Raw genomic sequence first — 12500 nt, 5'->3', positions numbered from 1 at the left:
GAGAGAGAGAGAGGGGGAGAGAGAGAGAGAGAGAGAGAGAGAGAGAGGGGAGTGAGAGAGAGAGAGAAGAGAGAGAGAGAGAGAGAGAGAGAGAGAGAGGAGGGGGGGGGGTGAGAGGGAGTGAGAGAGGGACAGAGAGAGATGTATTGATTCAGATTTAGAATATCAGATTAGTGATGTCATTTGTGTGGATGAAACAATCTTAATCTTAACTATAGCTGTGTTTCCATTACCCACTTCTATTGCGATATTTAGATTTTGCGCATTTCTGATGGTAATGGAAACACGACTAATGTTAAGTCAAATATGTTTTCCTTGCTGATTTCTCTAATAACAATGTGATGTGATAGTTCTTGTTCCCTGTAGAGTCATGTGGGAGGAAGAGTATGGGCCTCCCCCCGGGCCAGGCGAGACATGGAGCACACTGACCTGCGTCTTGCCCCTGGTGCTCTCCTGCAGCCTGTTGCACCAGCTGAACGTAAGTTCTGTCTTAAGTTAGGGTGTAAAGTCCACACTAACTGCTACGTTCAAACTAGTTAGTTTGACACTAAAGTTGTGTCTTTGTTGAGTTTGCACCACGGAGACGTAAGATACATCTTAACTAGTAGTCCTTAAACCTCACACTAGCCAAAATAGTGTCCGCAGAAAATGACGTGTACAGTATCTGTGACCAATCAGTGAAAAAACACGGTGGAAACGGTGTTTATTTACCGTTGTTTAAGTAAGTGGAGTGAAAACAGGACATGTTGCCCACCGTAAATTAGTGCTTTTATATTTCATCAACACTAACCAAATGAGAACGTTATTGAGTAACGTTCGTTTAGGTTCATATTACTGTTAACGTTTATCTGTGAGCTCTATCAGTATTGTAGGCTAATTTAGCACCATCCTGCCTGCTAAATTGTTGCGGTTATTTTAATTTGTATGCAGTGCTGCAGCTTGTGGGAAACAAAAGCGTGAGTCATCAATATCAAAGGGTGTAATTATTGATCACGGAGAGCGCGTTACCGACGCAAAACAACGATGCGCCACGGTGCCAAGTTGCAATCCGTGCCAATGCTTATTTTACGGAGGACTTTACACCTAGTAAGACGTAGGTGTAAAATTTAAGTTCTAACTTATGCCTACGTTGTAACTATTTCACTTGGTGCAACCCAAATATTTTTAGTAGTGCGTAAACTGGGACTTAGTGAGACTTTACGTTCAAACTAGCGTACGTTTCAACTTACGCACAGCTGGTGCAACCCACTGCTGGACCATGGTGCGAGACATACTGACCTGCGTCTTGCCCCCGGTGCTCTCCTGGACCATGGTGCGAGACATGGACACTGACCTGCGTCTTGCCCCCGGTGCTCTCCTGGACCATGGTGCGAGACATACTGACCTGTGTCTTGCCCCTGGTGCTCTCCTGGACCATGGTGCGAGACATACTGACCTGTGTCTTGCCCCTGGTGCTCTCCTGGACCATGGTGCGAGACATGGACACTGACCTGCGTCTTGCCCCTGGTGCTCTCCTGGACCATGGTGCGAGACATACTGACCTGTGTCTTGCCCCTGGTGCTCTCCTGGACCATGGTGCGAGACATACTGACCTGTGTCTTGCCCCTGGTGCTCTCCTGGACCATGGTGCGAGACATACTGACCTGCGTCTTGCCCCTGGTGCTCTCCTGGACCATGGTGCGAGACATACTGACCTGCGTCTTGCCCCCGGTGCTCTCCTGGACCATGGTGCGAGACATACTGACCTGCGTCTTGCCCCCGGTGCTCTCCTGGACCATGGTGCGAGACATACTGACCTGTGTCTTGCCCCTGGTGCTCTCCTGGACCATGGTGCGAGACATACTGACCTGCGTCTTGCCCCCGGTGCTCTCCTGGACCATGGTGCGAGACATACTGACCTGCGTCTTGCCCCCTGTGCTCTCCTGGACCATGGTGCGAGACATACTGACCTGCGTCTTGCCCCCTGTGCTCTCCTGGACCATGGTGCGAGACATACTGACCTGCGTCTTGCCCCCTGTGCTCTCCTGGACCATGGTGCGAGACATACTGACCTGCGTCTTGCCCCCGGTGCTCTCCTGGACCATGGTGCGAGACATACTGACCTGCGTCTTGCCCCCTGTGCTCTCCTGGACCATGGTGCGAGACATACTGACCTGCGTCTTGCCCCCTGTGCTCTCCTGGACCATGGTGCGAGACATACTGACCTGCGTCTTGCCCCCTGTGCTCTCCTGGACCATGGTGCGAGACATACTGACCTGCGTCTTGCCCCCGGTGCTCTCCTGGACCATGGTGCGAGACATGGAGCAGCTGATGGCGAAACACTGGAACACACCTCCAACCGAGTTACTGAGGCCCAGAGCTATCAGCTCCTGAAACAGGGACAAGACATCAGGGTGTGTGTGTGTGTGTGTGTGTGCCTATGACATCGTCAGTGCCTATGACATCATCAGTCATGTCATAAGACGATTCTTGTTCAGTAATGATGTCACTGATGACATCACCGATGATGTCATAGACATTGTGACATCATCAGTGGGACAAAAATGGAAACAGGTCCACTTGAAACGTTAGGGTTGTGCTAGTCTCGGCTCCCAGACGTTTGGTGAGCTGCGCCACCAAACGTCTGGGAATTTCACTGTCAGAAACTGTCTGTCAGAGCCCGGCGAGAACGGCCGGCAGCAGACACGCCTACATTTATTATTAGAATTTGATTTCGTAGCGGCAATGCAATGTTTCATAGTTCCAATATAGAGCAAGACACCGATGTGCTGCAAAGAGAGTTTATACCTGTTGTTTATTTTACAATAATGTTTCCTACCCGGGAGTGGTCCGCTTGCTACTGTGAGTCATCAGCAGGCTCTGTAACGTTAGCCTCGGGAGTCGGGTTTATCGCTGGGGGAAAGACCTCTAGCCGCCGGGGCCGGATGAAACACGTCCTATTAACAGGTTATGTTTGTTTCTAAGTGATTAATATGTTTCTCCGCAAACGCGGCGATGTTTTGCGAGACACCGGTTCTGCATGAGAACTGCCCCCAGAAGGCAGGCCCGCCCACAACACTCATGATTGGTTCTCCGATGCAAGGCTTCCAACAGCGCCACCTAACGTTATGCAAAGATTTAAATAGTAATATTCTCAGTCTTACAGGAGTGAAACGGATTAAGACTGAGGGCTGAGTCTAGGGTTGTGCTACAACCCGGGTTTTACGAGTAAGAACGAGAGCTCTTACTAGTGCCTAAAACGCTGCAACGCAGCCCTATGGAAGACTGTCATTTTGCTCCAAAATTACTTTTCATTAAAACCTGACCACCCACCCGTAGGTGGCGTGGTATCCCCTGGGACTGACACGGATCCACGTGAATACGTCACGTCCTGTCAGCCCAGGGATAACCACTCTAATTTCTTCCAGCCCGCTGAGATCCGACGCACCGCGTGACGCATCGACACAGCAAGGCTGGGTAGTGAGAGCTCTCGTTCTCACTCGTAAAACCCGGGTTGTAGCACAACCCTAACGTTTTACTTCGTTTCGACCTCAAGCTCTCACTAGTGCCTCAATTCAACCGACCTTGCTGCCGGGAGCACCCCACAGGGCGACCCGAAAGGCACCGGTGAACCACGGCCATATGGCAACGTTTATGCCTAACCGAATGACATATTAGAGTGGCAACGATACTACTTTCTTGCCATCGACAGCACCGCGTGCGCAAACTGCGAACACGTCGAGACTGTAGTACCTGACAAAAGTGTGATGAGAGGACCATGAGGCCACGGCACACATGTCCTCCACCGACACACCACGCAACAACGCAGAGGATGTCGCAACACCTCGCGTAGAATGCGCCTTGATACCCTCTGGGGGAACCTTGCCCACGGCAGAGTATGCCAACGCGATCGCCTCCACTATCCAGTGTGATAAGCGATCCTTGGAAAGGGGTCCGCCCTGGGCCCTTTGCCCAAAGCAAACCAACAGCTGATCTGTAATGCGTAATGAACGCGTCCTGGCCACATAGGCCGAGAGCGCCCTTACGGGGCACAGCATGAGCAAACGTCTCTCCTCACCCGTCTCTAACTGAACGGCGGGGGACAGAATGCTGATAAGTCTATGACCATAGACCTAAAGCTGACATTAATATTCTTAGGTTGGTAAGCCGGGTTAGGTCGCAACGTAACCCTGCGCCCATCATTCCCAAAATCACACAGGCCTGCTGTACCGAGAGGGCAATCAGGTCACCAACTCTCTTTCCTGACGACAAGGCCAGCAGCAGCGCGGTCTTTAAAGACAGAACCCTTAAATCGGCGGAGTCCAAGGGCTCAAATGGATGACCCGTTAGCCCGGCCAGCACCGTAACCAGGTCCGATTTGGGAAAAAAACGCATCGCGACGGCGGGCACAGTTTACGCGCCCCCTTCATGAAGCGCAAGACCAAAGGGTACGCCCCCACGGGGCTCCCTTCAATTCCCATATGGCAAGCAGAAATCGCGGCTACGTACACCTTAAGCGACTGCGGGGACTGACCCGCGTCAAGCAGGCTCTGAAGGAAACAGAGAACTGGTCGCACACTGCAGTTCACTGGATCCACGCCCTTACTTGCTGCATAGCGCATCCCACATTATCAGGCAAGCCCTGGGCTAGCAACTGGTCCGGTTCAGGAGCCAGACCGCTAGCTTCCACCTGCCTGGGGAGGGGTGGAACACCTCCCCCTCCGCCTGGGATAGGAGATCGGCCCGTACCGGCAATGCCCAGGGCGGATCTTGCGCCAGGGAGACCAGGTCCGCAAACCATGTCTGCCTGGGCCAAACAGACTAAACCGAGCCGGAGGCGCTGTTCCCTCACCCTGTCCAACACCTGACGGATCAGGGGGGTCGGGGGAAACGCATAGAGCCCCTCCCTCGGCCACGCGTGCGCTTTTAGCGCGTCATGACCTAACGGGGGCTGTCCTCCTGGATCGAGAACCACAGTGGGCAGTGTGTCGCGCGCCGCGATGCGAGAGATCGACGCAGGCGCGACCAACCCTGGCCCAAACCTGTTCCATCACCCGAGGGTGGAGGCACCACTCCGTATAACGGGGATTGCCTCGAGACAGCAGGCCGGTCGTAACTCCGCCGTCCCGGCAGATAGACCGCTGACACTGAAAGGAGACGGGGATACACCCACAGGTGAATCCCCGCTATGGTTCAGCGCCCCCGACCGCACACCGCCCTGTTTGTTCAGGTGGGCGATCGCTGCCCTATTGTCCGAGCGAATCAGCACATGGTGCCCATGTGTGAGCCGCTGGAAGTGTTACCTCCGCAGGCCGGGGGGACTGCGGAGGCAACGTTCTCTTTCGAGTCTGGCCGCACGCGGACTTGTCCGGCAGTGCGGTCCCCAAGAGAGCTCCCAACCAACAATGGGCCCACGGCGCCATTGATGGTGGGCTTGTCCTGAAGCAGAGCCCGGCGAATCGCCTTCAGCTCTAGCACGTTTATGTGGCGTAGCTCCTGAGCCTCCCACCGGCCGTTCGCCGAAAAATGCCCGCAAATCGCACCCCCTCCCCAGAGGGAGGCGTCTGTGCGAATCACCATCCTGAGCGGGACAGGGCCCCACCGAGTACCTCTCGAGAGGTAACGGGGGTCCGCCCATATAGCCAGCGCCTGCCAGGCCTGACCTGTCAGAGGAACCCTGCGATGACGGTCCCCGGCCGAGTTCAGGCGAAGCCTGAGAACCATATTTGGACCACGAGAGCATGTGTAGCCTCCCTAGCGGGAGCACATGCAGTGCTGAGGCCATCAGGCCCAACATCACTGTGCACTGATGCACTGACACCGAGGGCACAGACCTAACGTCCTTGGCTTGCTGTCCGAACCGTGCGAGCCTGTCGCTCTGGCGAAAGGCTCGCAGGAAGTATAGCTCGAGCCCCAGGAAGGTCGCCGCCTGCGCTGGGACGAGGCAACTCTTCTGCCAGTTCACCAAAAACCCTAAGGTTTGCCGGTGATCGGTCACCACCTTGGTATGTTCCGCGGCACGGACCCTCGAGTCGGCCGCTAAGAGAACGTCGTCGAGATATAGGAAGACGCGGATCCCCCTCGCGCGGAGGGGAGCCAAGGCTGCCTCCACGCACACCGTGAGGGTTCGCGGGCTCAAAGACATGCCGAATGGCAAGACACAGAACTCGTAAGCCTTCCCCAGGAAGGAGAACCTCAGGTATTTCCTGTGTCTCCTGACCATGTGGACATGGAAGAACGCACCTTCCAGATCCCTGGAAGTAAGAAATCCCCCTGTCTCAACTCGTTGAACAGGCGGGGAAGAGAGCATTCGGAACGGGACTTCCTCAGCGTCTTGTGGTAGAAAACCCAAGCACACATCTGCCTTGGGAACCGAGTGAATCGCCCCTTTTGGCGAGGAACGAATAACCTCCTTGTGGAGTATGTCCATGGCCTCCTCCTCCACGGCCAGATCGGGGGTCCCGTCGAACGTGGGTGGGCAAACTGTAGAGCGTATCCCCTCTGGAGGGTGCGCCGTAATGGGGACGGGGAACATAGATGCTCCCAGGCATCGAGCCTGTTGGACAAGATGGTCTCTTGTGGCCAAAGGAGCGGAACCCGCCATGAGCATATTGCTGGGCACCGGGACCTTTTGATCCGGTGCCCTGATGGGGGGGCGGGACGTGAGAGGCTATGCCCCCCCGCCGCATGGACAGTTCCGTAGAAGCTGTGCATGCTGGGGGAGAACTTCTTACGCAAGCTCCGCCTACTGACGCGCTGTTGTATCGAAGTAACCCCCCCCTGCCGTGCGCCTTTCGCAGGCTGGGGGGACTGCGGAGGTAACGTTCTTTCTCGAGACCGGCCGCACGTGGACTTGTCCGACAGTGCGGCCCCCAGGCGAGCTCCCGACCAGCAAGAGCCGTCGGTGCCATTGATGGTGGGCTGTCCTAGGAGCCTCTAGCCGAGGCCAGGCCGTAGCCATGGACCAAGGCGAGCCTAGATGATGGGTATGAGACCCTGGGCGAGCTCCCAACCGAACTCGGGCCTTGGGCACTGAGGACGGTGGGTCTAAAGCTACAAGCCGCAGGCTGGAACTAAGCCCAGCCTTGGTGAGCCAACCGGTGGGCTTGACCTGGGCGCTGCCAACCGAGGCCAGGCCGTGGCCATGGACCAAGGTGCGCTGTGCCCCCTGCCAGGCTCCCTGCACTTGCAGGGGGCGCTCCAACACGGGAGTGCGACCCATGGAGAGCTCCCAACCACCCCGGGCCTTGGGCACCAAGGGCGGTGGGCTTGTCCTTAGAGCTACAAGCCAAAGGCTGGCACTGAGCCCAGACCTTGGCGAGCTGTAAGCCCTGCTGGACGCGAAGCGAAGACGGTACGTCTATTGTAGCGGAGGTAGCTCGCGCCCAATGTACTTAGCACACAGATACTAACTGCACGGGTGCACGCCAGCTATCTGCAAATACTACCGTTCTGTGCTAAACAGTACTAATATTGCTATATGCACGTATGCAAGGCAAGCTAGCTTTCAAACTCCTTTGAGAGCGGACCTTGGTCCGCTCTCAAGAGCTTAGCTGCGGACAAGACCGAGGGTTCAAGGCGCCTGTGCAGCGTGCTCGTGCCCCAGGCAGAACACGCACTTAACGTGCCGATTCATACTCGGCCAAAGTAGTTTTACACACGGCCCATCCCCTCCCTGACTTTCCCTGCTCAGTAGCAAGAGGAAGCAGGAAGCTAATCACTAATAGCAGGCTCCCGCAGGGCGCACCCTATTAGCGGGAGTACTGCTTAAGCAAGCTAGCAGGCTAGCAAGAAGCACAGGCTAGACAGTAAGCAACCCGGAGGCCAGAGTCCTGCGCGGGTCTGATTTTCAAGACCCGGTTCCGCCCGGCCCCGCGACGTGCAGTACCGACCCCGCTCCGCGAACCCGCACATATGATCAATCAGTACCGCAACCCACCCCGCCCCGCAGACATGAGACCCGCCCCCCGACCCGGAACCGCATATATATAATAACCGTTAATCTGCAGTGCAAACATTTTGTAGTGAACCTAATGAAACTGCCACCGTTTCACACGAGAGGCGAACAGCAGTCTTTCTGGCCGAGACTCGTCAGCTGATGTACGTTAATTAGCTTTTAGCAGCTGCTAGCTCACTAACCAGCTGGATAGCTCTGCTATCAGACACACAGACAGTTACAGCAAGCAAAGTGACTTACCAGCTATTTCCAATATGTCCGGTATAATCCATACTGCCTTTATGATTGCTGTTGGAGGAACGTAAATCCACGTTGGGATGAGACCTCTCCACTTTCACGCTATCCATCCATGACATGTTCTTGCCTGTTGCTATGAAAACAGCCAGTGTGTATGTTTGACTGGAAGCTAACGTTAGCCTACTATATTATCTGTCCGACTCGTATTGTCTCCAATCAATCACCTTGACCGCAGCTGAGTTTTGAATGTTTTGTGCAGTCCATATAGCGTCACACATTGCACAGTATGCGCATACTTGAAACGATGCCGGTTATGTAAACAAACTGCAAAAACGTGCATCAGAAACTTTTCTCCTGTTCGAGTCAGACCAGCTGCCAGACACCCCCCCTGCCAGACACACCCCCCCTGCCAGACACACCCCCTGCCTCCATCTGAGTGCAACAGAAAAACATACAAGGCTCATACGTTGTCGTTGTTCCACCCGCCGCCCGTCCGCATTTATTAATTTTTACCCGCCGCCCGACCCACCAATTTACAGAAGTGTATTTTTTACCCGCCCCCCGCGTTTTTTTGCGGGTACCCGGCGGGGCCCCGCGGAACCCCGACCCGGTGCAGGACTCTGCCGGAGGCTAGCGAACGTGCGCGTGCAATGGTAACGTAAGCGGCAATAGCCCATCCCGAAGGGGAGGCACCAATACCCACAACCTGTTAACCCGAGAGAACAGGCGTGGAAGCCACTAGCTAAGCTAGCATAAGCACTGAGAGACAAGCGTGCGCTAACACAAGCCTGCGCACAAGCCGGTGCAGCGAGTCTCTACCCTGAGTAACACGGGGAAGCAAGCGTGACCGCAAGCAGAGGCCAGCGGCCCGCGAAGCTAGTCAATCTCAGAAGAAACTCCTCAGAGGGAGTTACAATCTAGTAGATGCTATTTGCACGAGGCAAGCAACACTTAGCAGACAAGCAAGCTGGCTAAGATGGCGTAAGTACTGAGAGAAGCGGCCCACACAACGTGCGGGGCGAGCTCACCTAGCTAGCGTAATTGCCCAGCTAATATCTCAGAGTGCCCGCTTCGGGGCCGACGCCAGTAAAGCTACACTACATTTATGTAGGTCCCAGCAACGCCTGTGCGGCGTGCTCCTGCCCTTACGGCGGGTTTACACATACGCCTAGAGCGACGCCTTAAGCAACGCCTAAAATTTAGGCGTCCTTGTTAACAGACGAGAGCGTTCACACAGACCGCTGCCACGCTGTGCTGAAGCCACGCTCGCGCTGTGCCTACGCTGCGCTGCATTTATCGTTTAGGCGTCTATTTTTCAGCTCTAGGCGCGCTGAACTGTCAAGCTGGCTGTTGTTTCTGGTGGACTTGGGCCATATTTTCTACCGAGTTTGCCCAAAAGGGAGGGTGGAGCGCGAATTAACGAGTGCATAGTACGAGAGCTGTCCTTCATGTGTTCCTCTATTAACGTCTTTTCTGTCAGATGTATATATACCCCCCTGTCTCAATGCATCTATCACTCATGGTGTTGATGACTCATAGTCACATGATTACCCGAGGGAAAATAACAATTACAGCCGGCCAGGAAATAGACAGACATCGTCACTTGCACATTGCAATAAAAAAGAGGACTCACCCATGCTATAAATCAGATCTGAAAAGTGTAAAAAACCGCTGCTCATGTGATCAGCGTAGCGCAGAGCGGGGCTTCAGTGTGGCGTCCTGTGTGAACGCAAATAGGCGCCTAGCGTGCATGAAGCGATGCCTATATGCCTAGGCTCTAGGCGTCGCTCTAGGCGTATGTGTAAACCCACCGTTAGGCATGCACACATTAAATTAATTGTGCCGGTCGTAACCGGCCAGCGTAGCCTCACAGCTAATACAGCACCTAGCTGTTCCCCCCCTCTCTGCTAACAGGAATAACGGGGTTACCGTGCAAGCTAAAGCCTGCAACGGTAAGATAGCTGGAGTGCTACACAACGCTAGATACTGGCTTGCACGGGAGCAAGCTAGCTATCTAGCTAACTGAAGAGCATGGCTTCTAGCTACTACTCTCGCTTAACGCGCGCCTTACACAGAGGTATAGCTGGCGCGAAATACTTAGCACACAGACACTAACTGCACGTGTGCACGTTAGCTATCTGCCACAAAACCGGGTGCGTTACCCTGTCTGGGGACGCAGCCAGATAGCTGGAGTGCTACAAGGTAGTCCAAGCTAGCTGCAGTGAGCAAACTAGCTAACTATCTAACGCGCGCGCTCTAAAGCCGGCGTGCTACAAGCTAGCTGCTAGCTGCACGAGACACTTAGCTAGCTAACTATCTAACGTTACTCCAGCCGGAGTAACGCGCGCGCTCTAACGCTAGTAGCTGGCGCCTAAAGTACCTAGCAAACAGAAGCAACCGCACGGATGCAAAGCTAGCTATCTGTGACAACTGTGCTAATTAGCCCGTTGTTCTAGTGCTAACGGTACAAGCTATTCTGCACGTATGCAACCTAGCTAAGAGTTTTGAGTGCAGACCTGAGTCAGCGCCCAAGCCTAACACAACGTTACCCCAGCCGGGGAAAACGTTCACATGAGCTGCACGGCGGCAGCTAAACAACAGTTAACTAAGGAAGATACTCTTAGCTTAAGATGACTTGTTCCGACGCCGCAGGGTGAAGGGTACAGGGTCGGGTCCCCGAAGCCTGCTTTATCCCGTCCACGCAACCTCTTGAGGTGGGCAAATCAGCCGGAACGAGCCTAGTATCTAAGCTATGTAAAAGAGCTAACTCAAGTTTACCGCGGAGCTTTTAGAAACACGTCTTCTTCAGCGGGTGGAAGAAACGGAAAGTGGTTATCCCTGGGCTGACAGGACGTGACGTAGTCACGTGGATCCGTGTCAGCCCCAGGGGGTACCACGCCACCTACGGGTGGGTGGTCAGGTTTTAATGATAAGTAATTTTGGAGCAAAATTACAGTCTTCCATAGGGCTGCGTTGCAGCGTTTTAGGCACTAGTGAGAGCTTGAGTTTGAAACGAAGTAAAACAGAGCCCACTTGCTCTCTTTGATTATAATAAGGATTTAAAACAGCAGTCACCATTGTTGTTAGGTCTGACACACTTGACAACAGCTTGACAATGGCATTAGTCCCGCCCGTTGTGCTGTTTATAGACACTAATTGGCTAATCCTTAGTCCCTCTCGGCGCTCATTGGACGAGTTTATTTTAATATATTCATTGCTTTTTGTGTCCTCTTTTTTCAGATTTTTTGTCCATCCATCCATCCTACCTGGTTGGCGTCCACCTTGTAGCCGTACTTCAGGGCGAAGATGCGTCCCAGTGAGATGGCGATGCCGTAGCCAACCACAGACAGAGCGAAGGCGTCCCCGATCACCTGACCAAACAGACGGGCTGCTGGGAGAACAGGTGGCTGCAGACTGCGAGAGACAACGAGAGGGCGGGGTCACATGATCCAATGTCCAGGCATGACTGAAAAAATGGTTGGATTTACTAAATTAATTTTTATTGATTGTTGAGAGATGACTGTGTGTGTGTGTGTGTGTGTGCAGTGGCGTGCTGTCCATTAGGGGAACTAGGCAAATGCTAGGGGCGCTTGAGCCGTTAGGGGCGCCAGAGAGGGTAAAAAAAAAAAAAAAAAAAAAAAAAGTTTGTGCTTCCCAGCTCTAATCTTATTTCATACGCTCTCTCTTCAAAGGTGTTTGATTTTCATCATAATCTGGTTTTCCATAATAATAATAATAATAAAGTTCAGTGTTTATGCCTGTGTTGCTGACTAAAGGGAGAGCAGGTGCTTACATGAAAGTGAATGAGAAAAGGAGAAGATACTGAATAATGACATCACAACAGTATAATCCTAATGTTAATTTAAAATTAAATATTCTTCTAAATATGGATGAAAGTCCAAAAAACGTTAAAAAAAAGAGTCCCTTCCTTACAGCACCCCCTACCTAAAAGTACTTCCAGCGCCACTGGGGGCGATTCTGAGCCTGCACACAGTGGTGGATTAGCTGCGATATCATTTTTATTATATTTTCTTTGGGGAGGGGGGGGGGGCACCAGCAAAAATCACGGCACTGTGTGTGTGTGTGTGTGTGTGTGTGTGTGTGTGTGTGTGTGCGTGTGTGTGCGTGTGTGTGTGTATGTGCGTGCGTGTGTGCGTGTGCGTGTGTGTCTGTGTGCGTGTGTGTGTGTGTGTGTCTCACCCTGAGGGAATCTCTCCCACCACATCGACTCCATATTTGTCCTCCAGGTTAACCTGCCAGGAGATGACTGTAGCAATAATGATCTGGAGAAAGAAAGAGTACAACATGAATTGCCCGTGTCATGTGA

The 12500-nt window shown here is 53.4% G+C and overlaps 1 protein-coding gene across 1 annotated transcript in view; it reads right to left on the bottom strand.

Annotated features, from left to right (window-relative positions):
• The window catches only part of slc26a6.2 (solute carrier family 26 member 6, tandem duplicate 2), a gene marked incomplete at both ends in the record, with an annotated part of 27596 nt that overhangs the window by 10620 nt on the left and 4476 nt on the right, over positions 1–12500 (bottom strand). The window contains 3 exon segments of the mRNA XM_083656494.1: positions 2252–2369; positions 11440–11587; positions 12374–12456. Of these exon segments, the coding sequence (XP_083512620.1) occupies positions 2252–2369; positions 11440–11587; positions 12374–12456 (349 nt within the window).

Source organism: Poromitra crassiceps, assembly GCF_964638095.1.
Source record: "Poromitra crassiceps genome assembly, chromosome: 20".
NCBI classification, from domain to species: domain Eukaryota; kingdom Metazoa; phylum Chordata; class Actinopteri; order Beryciformes; family Melamphaidae; genus Poromitra; species Poromitra crassiceps.
This window is presented reverse-complemented; position numbering and strand designations above follow the sequence as displayed.